General features: G+C 42.2%; 1 protein-coding gene across 1 annotated transcript; it reads left to right on the top strand.

Annotated features, from left to right (window-relative positions):
• Window positions 1-1,806: 1,806 nt before the first annotated feature.
• LOC306699044 (monocarboxylate transporter 2) lies at window positions 1,807-8,194 on the top strand (the record flags this gene model as incomplete). Its single annotated transcript, XM_079163545.1, has 5 exons — window positions 1,807-2,032; window positions 2,602-2,745; window positions 2,835-3,490; window positions 5,050-5,290; window positions 8,025-8,194. 5 exons carry the CDS (start codon window positions 1,807-1,809, stop codon window positions 8,192-8,194), a joined length of 1,437 nt encoding a protein of 478 aa, XP_079019671.1.
• Window positions 8,195-10,670: the final 2,476 nt, after the last annotated feature.

The raw sequence follows: 10,670 nt of genomic DNA, 5'->3' as shown, positions 1-10,670 counted from the left end.
ATTGTAAATGTCACACACCAACATGATAATGACAGAAATGGACTCCTAAGACCACAGGCCAGTCATTTTCAACAATGAACATTGTGTGCACTGTCTCACACAGACAAACTCTCAGTTCAACCAAGTCCACAAACAAAAATATAATAATTTACAATAGTGTTTTTCTTTTACTATGCATGTTACTTAGTGGGACTTCTGGCATTCCTTGCCTTGAACAATCCTCTTCAAATCTGGCTTGTATTCCGTTGTTGCCACTCGAAGCAATTCTTTCACATGGGTGTCAGTCAGAACAGATCGATGCTTTGATTTCACGTGTTTCAGGGTAGAAAACACAGACTCGCAGACGTATGTTGACCCAAACATTGACAGTATCTTAAGCGCAGCCCGTTTGACATTGGGGTATTTTTTCATTGGCACACTTTTTCAGAACTCAATGGTCCCGTCCCTTAAAGCAGGTTTGAGTTGGTCCTCCTCACAAAGATCGATCATCTCCAACTCAGCCGCATCCTCATCTGTGACTAGCGGGGCTTTCAAACAGTCCGTCTCGGCGTTAAATGGGTCGACGAGGAACGTAATCTGTGGCCGCACATGCGCGTTTGACGAAAATACCGTATTTAACTCAAGCGAAGCGAACACGAACATTAAAAAAACACAAATACAAACTCCGATATGAACGTAAGAGCCGCATGAAACCGGGCAAAGAGCCGCATGCGGCTCGGGAGCCGCGGGTTGGCCACCCCTGCTTTAGAGGAACACTTTGAACTAGACCAGTAATTAAATAATTAACTAATCGATTGGATGATTCTACTAGTTTTTCCAAATCTGAGACGTTGACAGGTTTATAAATTCTTGGCACGAGACGAGTGCCTAATTTTAAATAGATTAATGTCATCACCTGCGAGGATTTGATTCCTTATCTGAGGAGAAATTGCAGCTGCAGGTGGAAAGAATGGCACTCTAGTAGAGCTGCGGGGACTGCAGTACCCAGCGTTCTATGCGGCATGACGTGATTAGAGAGCGCCCGGCTCCGTACTGCCGGCTGGTTTCGTCTTAGCGGTCCGTTTTAGGCAGTGGAACCGTTACCGTGTTAGCGGCATGGAGCCCCCGCTGCGGCCGTAGATGTCCCGAGCGGGTTTTCCAGAACCAGGAGCGGACAGCCATCTCACTAAAAGAGGACTGAATGTTTAGTGCGAGCGGCGAGGACCGGGTACTTCTCCTGAAGTTTGACATAGGGATGGAGTCTTGCTCTTCTTAGCCGAGGTGCTATCGCGCGTCATCTTCCGGTTTGAGATGAGACACAAATAAGCGCGGATATGACGAGTAGCGTGAATTGTTGATGTCGAAGCTTCGCCAGCAGTGTGGTCTGTAACAGCGTAGATGTAGAATGAATCAGTGAGGAGGAAGCCATATTTAAATAAACCTCCTTGAAGTGAGAGTGGGCTGTGATTGGTGCGTGGCCGATTGGAAGCTATGATTCCAATCGGCTGGCTGTCAGCTGGTTACAGCTGGGGCGTATAACTTCCGTGTAATGCATTCATTTACGATAGCTTCATTTTGTTGTTCATCAGCACTTTTTCGCGCAACTTTTTATTTTTACTCTGTAACCAATGCGACTTGAAATGTAGCAGCATACAATACTTGAAATTAAAAAATACTTACAAGGTCAAATTTATGAAAACAAATGTGTTACCGTAATGACAGTAATACCATTTGTTACTTCCACCCCTGTGCACAAAACATGAAAAATGACACCAATGTATTTTTTTCCTTGATATATGAATGTGGCAGAAACCAGCACAGATCAACATGCACTCCCCAGCGAATGGAAGGGTAGCTGTGGCACTAGCAGCAGCCCCTGATGGTGGCTACGCCTGGTTCATTCTGCTCTCCTGCTTCCTAGTATTTGGCCTGACCTTTGGAGTCTTTAAAGCATTTGGTGGATTCTACGTCGAGATACACCAATACTTTGAAACCACAGCAACAGGAACATCTTGGATTACCTCCATTGCCGTGGCTGCCATTCACTTAGTGGGTAATTGTCAGAATATAAGTACATATGTATATTTATAAAATATTTTAAATTGTATTAAAAAAAATACTTTACACTATAGGGCATCAATACATGTTTTATACCCCTCAATTTCAACAATATTATCAAGACTTCATATTCATGCCTTTTAAAATCCCTCCACTCTTTTGGACGTTTATGTCAAATCTTTTAGCTGTCTCTGAACAAACACAGACTTCTTTGCTTTTCAAAATGAGTGTGTGGGTAAATTAAATTATTATCTGCTGCAAATGTAGGCTCGCTCAAGCAGCAAGAGACAATAGTGTTAATATAAAAACTCAAAATGATTATCTGTTGTTTAATTCAATGTCTATTTTCACTGAGAATAGTAATCAAACAGAATTAGATAAGATAAGAGAACATCTTCTTTTATGCAACTTGAAAATAAATAGGACTTCTTACCTGCTGTGAAGTACATACACATTCAATGTACTGCAATTGTGTTGCCCCAAATAAAATAACTGTAAATGTCCTTAATTCTATTATATATATATATATATATATATATATGTCCTATGCGTGTCCCTCTGCAGCTCCTGTAGCATCTGCTCTGAGTGCTCGCTACAGCCATCGCTCTGTAGTGATAATGGGAGGACTGATATGCAGCGTAGGAGTCATGCTTGGGGCTTTTGCTCGTAACCTGATTGAACTCTACCTAACAGTGGGGTTCCTAAATGGTGAGTGGTTTGAAGCAAACACACACGTACAACAAAAACTCAAAACCATACACACAAAACATGATATTCACTGGTATCCTTTGCTGCAGGTGTTGGCTATGCAATGACATGGACCCCCACAGTGACCATGCTGGGCTTGTACTTTGAGACGAGGCGTCCGTTGGCAAACGCCATGGCCAGCGCTGGAGAGTGTATCCTTACCTTTGTCCTCACACCTCTATTTCAGCTGTTGATTGACAGCTACTCCTGGAGGGGTGCTTTGCTAATCCTGGGGGGTCTGCAGCTTAACCTCTGTGTGTGCGGGATGCTGTTGAGGCCACTAAAAGCCACCAGAGACGTGACTTGGGAGGTCAAAGCAGAGGAGGAAGACTTGCTACACAACTCAGAGCAAGGCAAACCAAGCTGCCAAGATGCAGAGCTGAGCGTATCTGAGGGTTCTGAACAGGGTCTTAATTCAACCAAGAAAGTCTCAGACAACAGGACCAAGAAGGATGAACTAAGGACCAAAATCCTTAAATACATAGATTATACCCTCATCACCAATGCTCGATTCATGGTCTACTCCATGTTTGGGATGTTTGCTGCACTGGGTTTATTTACCCCAGCTCTGTTCCTGATTCCATATGCTCGTAGTAAGGGGATTGAGGAGTACCAGGCGGCTGCACTCATGTCCATCTCTGCAGCGTTGGACCTGTTTGGAAGGGTGTTTTTTGGCTGGGTGGCAAACCTCAGACTGGTGGAGATGGTACATTCAGTTTAGTAGTTAACCAGAGCGACAACATTTTGAAAATCACATATCTGAAAAGATACTACAATCCTGTCCATACAGTGAATATCAGAATCAGAACCGTTTATTACCAAGTTACACATACAAGGAATTTGACTTGGTGACTGGTGCATAACAATAAACAATAAACACAGTGCAAGAATCAAGACATCATTTAAAAATATTAAAATTAACAATAACATAGAGCTAACAAACAAACAGATAACAGTATCTTAAAACAAGTATAATATAAAAGTGGCAAGTGTATTTTAATATAGAAAGGATGTGCAAGGGTGTAACGGTAGGAAATTGTCCTGGGGATGTAAGAGTCAGAGTCAGTGGGGGTCCCGGGCTTTGTTGATGAACCCAACTGCAGATGGGAAGAAACTGTTCTTGTGAGGTCTTGGTCCGCAGCCTCCTGCCAGAGGGAAAGGACTCAAACAGTTTTTGTCCAGGGTAAGAGGGGTCGGCTACAATCTTTCTTGCCCGCTTCAGGGTCCTGGAAGCGAACAAGTCTTGGAGGGACGGCAGATTGCAGCCAATCCCTCTTTTCAGCAGAACGAATGATACGCTGAGACGCTGATGGAGGAGCAGAGGATGGACTCAATGATGGCAGTGTACAAGTGCACCATCATTGTCTTTGGCAGGTTGATCTTCTTCAGCTGCCTCAGGAAGTACATCCTCTGCTGGGCCTTCTTGGTAATGGAGCTGATGTTAGGGTCCCACTTGAGGTCCTGGGTTATGGTGGAGCCCAGGAAGCGGAAGCACTCCACAGCGTTGACGGAGGAGTCACACAGAGTGATGGGGGCAGGTAGAGCTGCGTTCTTGCGGAAATCCACAACCATCTCCACTGTCTTTAGTCCGTTGAGCTCTAGGTTGTCCAGAATGCACCAGGTCACCAGATGGTCGATCTCCCACCTGTAGGCGGACTCATCGCCACCAGAGATGAGTCCAATGAGGGTGGTGTCATCCGCGAACTTCAGGAGCTTGACGGACTGGTGACTGGAGGTGCAGCTGTTGGTGTACAGGGAGAGGAGGAGAGGGGAAAGAACGCAGCCTTGGGGGGGAACCTGTGCTGATGGTCCGAGAGACTGAGACGTGTTTCACCAGCTTCACATGCATATGAATCTACCCTCGTACCAATTAGCTTAGCTTAGCATAAAGACTGGAAGCAGTATGAAAGGGCTAGCCTGGCTCTGAACAAAGGTCAAATTGATTTGTTGAAATCCACCCTCCAGCTCATTTATTAGCATGTTAAATATTGTTTGTTTAATCTGTACTAAAGTATAATAATGGCAATTCAACTTTTAGTAACTTCCAAAAGTCAAAATATTGTCCAGCACATATTTAGGGGCCAGCTTTTTTACCTTTGGAGTGAGCCAAAGGTCTGCAAGAAAGAGAATAAGCATATTTCCCAAAATATTGATCTATTCTTGTAAATAAGCAATGGCCTGACTACATGAAAAGTGCATATGGATGTGGAGGCCACTGTAAGTGCAACAGCTGATGCACATGTCTGTCTCCTGTGTCTCTACCAGGTGCCGCAGCTGACAGCTTCAGTGATTCTGCTGGGAACCGTGTTACTCCTTTGCCCGCTGGCCTCCTCATTCTCAGAGCTAGCTGTTTTCAGCGCAGCTTTTGGCCTGGTGTACGGTGCCACGGTAGCCATCCACATCACCGTGCTGGCTGAGGTTGTGGGCGTCAACAGGCTCGGAAGTGCGCTGGGTTTCTTCATGCTCATGCGTAGTAGCGGAGGCCTGCTTGGACCGCCCATTGCTGGTGAGTGAGAAGGATGCTTTGATAGTTAATTGCAAGTACATGGAGTGCCTACTGTGCATATCAAAGAAATGGATTTCAGCTTTGAGTTGTTGCTGTAAAATTCCCTGTGATCTGTTCCATCACGCTAACAGGCTGTCAGCAAGAAATAAACAGGAAGCTGCAAAGGGTAGAATAGAGAAGAAGTGTAACTTCATTGACTGTATGTTAACATTTCTGTTAGCGTAGGAAAAAGCTCAAATCACTAATACAAGGTCACGGTGACTGTCATTTTTCTGAGCCTATTCTTCCAACGCATTCAATCTGACACAATGGATGTGCTTATACACCGTTCTGTATTGTAACCACGGCCCAGTAAGCCTATTCTACTAAAATGAGATTTTTAGACCTTCATGGCATGCAGCACCACCCTTCAATTAATCAGGAATTTTTGTCGTCCGCTCCCAAAGGACCTGGGGTTTTATTCAGAGAGCAACTGTGCAAAATTTTAATGTCATGATACTCTATGGTTGTGTTCATTTCATGGGTGATTGCTTGTCAAAGACTTTTCTTTTGTCCCTCGAATGGAGTTTCTTCCCCACTGACTTTACATTCTGTTGCTTGTGACAGTTGTCCAGATTCATACGCTGTCTCCTACAGAACACGATACAACGGTAAAAGAGAAATGGCATAACAAAGGTAGAGAAAACTGAAACCTGTGGCCAAAGCGATAACTGATGCATTGGCCACTTTGGGAAACAAGCTCATAAAACACTCATATATTTTAAGTTGATATGGTGAACTTGCTAGCAAACAGTTAGCACAAACAGTTAGACACAAAGCAACATTGCATTCATTTAGAGTTGTATTCCTCCTTTACTACTGTAAACTGAGTAGCACGTGCACAAAAAATGAGAATACTTGCTCTTTGATTCTTATGTCATATTGTGCATTCTCACCAATAAAGTATATATAAAAAAAAAAAAAAAGAGTTGTGTCTCCGGCCACCTAATAAACGCAAGTCCGATATTCAGTGTGGTTTTATTTCTTTTTTTGGTTTTCACCAACCCCTGAGGGAAATATATGGTTCTTTAGCTGCAAAGTGCTCCACTATGTACATCAGCTAGTTGCAAACTTTTACTGTCTGCGTTTTGGTGCTGAGCAGGTATAGTGTACAGTAGGTTTATCAAAGCTTTCTCACTGATACAGTTGGCTGATGTGGCGGAAAACGACACTGGCGAGATTGAACTATAAAACAGAAAAGTTGCGGGTCATAAAACCAAAACAATGAGCTGAAAGACGTAAAACACTCATGAGAGCTGAGGGGGATCTGCAGAGCCAAGTGATAACTCTATTTGTTTTCATTATAGTAATAAAAAAATAAAAATAACTACTGCAGCTTTAAGTTATGGGACAATACATAAAACATCCAGCAGACAAATTCAACATTATGGTCATATTCCTGATGTTCTGGATAAATCAGTGTTTTTCTCTCCCTTATTTATTGTCTGCTGAGTTTTTATGTACGTGTGTATGTTTCTTCTTTTGTGATTAGATACATTTTGTAAGAAAAATGAATCAATGATGGCGACTCTTATCTGTACACTTGGGTGTCCATATTTCTTTTGTATCCCACCATTGTTCCAAAATACATTTGAATACATGTAAAAATAAACAGAGAGGTTTAGCAGTGGCTGGAAAGCTTCTCAAAGGTGTCAGCCTCTTTGGCAATATGTTTGCACTTATCTTCATTAATCTATTTTATTGTGAGAGATAAAAAAAATAATCTTAGGCAGCTATTAAATTGAAATGCCCCTGGCTCTCAGATGCAAGTCCTCTCTCTGCAAGCCAACACATACTGTAGCTCCGCCCACATCACCGTCCTACAAAACCCGATTACTGAGGTTATGACCCCACAACTTTAAACAATAGCAGTAAATACAGCACAGTCAGTAGAGAATCAGTTGTGGAAACCTCTTTAATATGAAAAAACACAGTCACATTATTGTAGTTTGGATTCATTTGATGATGTTCAGTGGTTAGTGTAGCAAAAACAGGGAATATGTGTGGTGTGAATTATTAAAGAGCAACAGGCTGCTATTTTGCTCTGCAGGATTATAGGAAAACGTAGACTTTCCCTTTTGCTCAGTATTCTTTATTATCAATTAAACCCATCAATGTATGGGGGGGGAAATGCTTCTCGTTACCCTGCTCAGTCCTTCCACTTCACAAGTTCCTGAAGCCTTCTACTGTAATTTGGATTAAAGCAACACCACCACCACACGTAAATGTTCAATTTAAGTTGGTGCTAAAAGCTGAAGCTGACCTCAAATAAAGTAAAAAGCTAATTAAAATGAAGGTGGTGTCCTATTTATAACTTAACACGGTCCCTCTGACACAGGCTATTTCTTACTTATGTACTGTACTCTTCAGTACTTTGAAGACCAGAGAGTTGATGGATATTGAGGATTCATCAAAGCGTTCTAATTATGTTCCCTTCATGGGAGGAAGGCGCTGGCATTACTGCCTAAGGATAAAATGAATATTCGTGCAATCTTCTCTGCCTCATCTCTGCCTCAGTCTTCTGCCTCATTTAGAAGAAGCCCAAATGGTATCATAATTGTTGATGTTGCTGTGCTTTGGCCAGCAATGGGTGCATTCCAGTCAGCAAAGAATGTTGACATAAGACTTAAATACGATGATTAGAAATATGACTGTGTCAAAGCTGTAAATCACTCACATGCATTCTTCACTTTAGGATTCTTCATAGACAAGATGGGTGATTACGGAACGGGTTTCTTAATGGCAGGAGTGGCTCTCATCGTCTCTGCTCTGTTCCTGCTCCTCCTCCATCAGATGAACCTCAGGGGTCAAGGGTCGACCACCAAAAACATCGATATGCATAACTTAAGGAAAAGTTATTGTTAAGGAAAAATTGTTTCAGTTGCTGATGTACGATGAGTTTTAAAGAGATCTGGAGCTCAACGATCACAGTCAGAGGCTAAATCAAGTGAAGTCACACCTCAAGTGTTTTTACAAACGCAAGGGACTGTACCAAAATGATTAGAGGAGGGTCAGACCAGACTAGAGTTGTTTTTGTATTCTTAATTTAGATCAAACATTACTGATATGATTGGTTAGGCAGGTGAATTTTCAGTCTATGGGCAACTTAAAGCTTACTTTATGTATTTCACTCTGCAAGAGCAGAATCAAGAGCTTACTGGTGGTGTAGCAGACATGTTGCTCTTTTAGCTCAGTGTGCGGCTGGAATATTTGCTAAATGTGATGCATCAGTTGTTTGCTATAAATGATTTATCCTCTCAATTTAAATGTGTGTATTGGTTGTACACAATGTGGAAATTAAGTGCTTGTATGCTTTTCCTTTTTTTGTTATTTATTGTTAAAATAGTTTTACCATTGTAGCATTTTAAGATATTGGTGGGAGAGTTTTGCAGTTTTTCTCGAGGTCAAGGGGCAAATAGTATTAATGCGGGGCCGGGTTTTGCTTTTTTTTTTTATTTGCTTCAGCCTTCCTCCCTACCACGGTCATTTTTGTACAGTCCCTAAAGTGTTCATATTGAGCATTGAACTCGGGGTTGACCGTGGCTAAGTGGAGAGCAGGGCCGTCCGGCGGTTCAATCCCCGGCTCCGGCTCCACTAGTCACACGTCAATGTGTCCTTGAGCAAGAAACTTAACCCCAAATTGCTCCCGTAGCTGTGCCTATGTATAGATAGATACTGAATTGTAAGTGGCTTTGGATAAAAGCGACTTGTAATGTAATGAACTCACTCTCTGGAATGGACTAAACTGCAGTAACATAGCAAACAGAAACTGAATTTTTGAATTGATTTCGATCAAAATCACAAGTTCAGAAGTCGATTCAAAAAGCATGTGTTATAGATACTGTCTTAAAGTCTCACTTTGTTATGGAACGTGTTTGTCTATTATTGCAGTAGTGTCACATAGATGCTGGGTTGCAGAGGGAAAATGTTACTGTGGCTCCCTCCAGTGAGAAGCTGCTGATATTGCATTTGCAACCTTCTCAACAGTAGGACTGAGCTGAAAATTGCAGCCTTGTCCAGATATTATACCACAGGGAGGATTGTGGAATTTATAGATGTAGACTAAACAACGTAATTATAGTAAATTGTATCGGTTTTCGGTTCAGTGCTCAAACTAAATGTCGAGTCTTTTGCTGCTGTAAGTAAAAATATATGAAGCTTGCTGCCATTAACACAATTAGAAGTGTTAAATTGCATCACTGGAACAACACAATAAGATCTAAATGGTTCAGTGAGTTTCTTTCCAACTTCAATCCCAATGCAGCCTGAAACCCGAGAGAAAAGCTTTCCTTCATTTACTTCCCCTGCTGCAGAATGTTTGGTATGTGTGCAACCAACAAGAAAACTAGCTTTTATAACCCCGAACCAACAAGAGGCACCCGATAAACATCTTCAACCTGGTCTAATGCAAGCATAGATAAACATGTCGCTCTGCATAAATCTGCAATAACAACCCCGAAAACCAAGGTTTACAAACAGTAGCCCACACTGGAATCCCCCCTCTACTAACAGACAGAAGCTACACACACACGCACACACACACGCATTGTCATACACACACCAGAGGAAAGAGACTGCAGAAAAGAAAACTTGCCACAACAAGAGAGTTGGTCACAAAATACCACAAGCCTTTGATCTGCCAGACAAGAACAAAGACATAATCCATGTTTCATGGAAACTCTACATGAAAACCAAACACACACTCAAACACAAAGACATGCGCACACACACTGTATGCCATGGTTGACTGCCAAGAGAGAGCAGAGGCCACCTATTATCAAGGAAAGGAAGACTCAAAATGAGGAGGATTTCCAATCCAGTGAACCTAAAAGCTTCTGTTACTTGAAACGTGAGGAAATTTGATCTTTTAATTTTCTAATACCCTAATTTACACACTGTCTATACAGCAATTAAAAGGGAAAACATGTCTGACTGAGCAATAAACAAAACAGTGAATACACTTTTCTTTGATATATTAAGATATTTTGATCTGTTGAGCTGATAAATGTCCTTGAATAGTGATGTCAAACAACCCTGATGTCACTGAGCTGTCATAAGGATAACATCGGCTGCAGTTGAGTTGCACCATGTGACATCATTGTGTGCCAACTAGAGACTGAAAGGCAGGACATCTCGGCCTCTGCCACTTTGATTTTTGACCATGTGCTTTTACTTCTAGCAACTAAGGGGGACAATTTCAGTTTTAACCTGGTCAGCAACTCACTGTTTGTGTGTGTGTGTGTGTGTGTGTGTGTGTGTGTGTGTGTGTGTGTGTGTGTGTGTGTGTGTGTGTGTGTGTGTGTGTGAAGAAAGAGAGAGAGAGAGAGAGAGAAAGGGAGAG

This window comes from Pholis gunnellus, assembly GCF_910591455.1.
Source record: "Pholis gunnellus genome assembly, chromosome: 7".
NCBI classification, from domain to species: Eukaryota; Metazoa; Chordata; class Actinopteri; order Perciformes; family Pholidae; genus Pholis; species Pholis gunnellus.
This window is presented reverse-complemented; position numbering and strand designations above follow the sequence as displayed.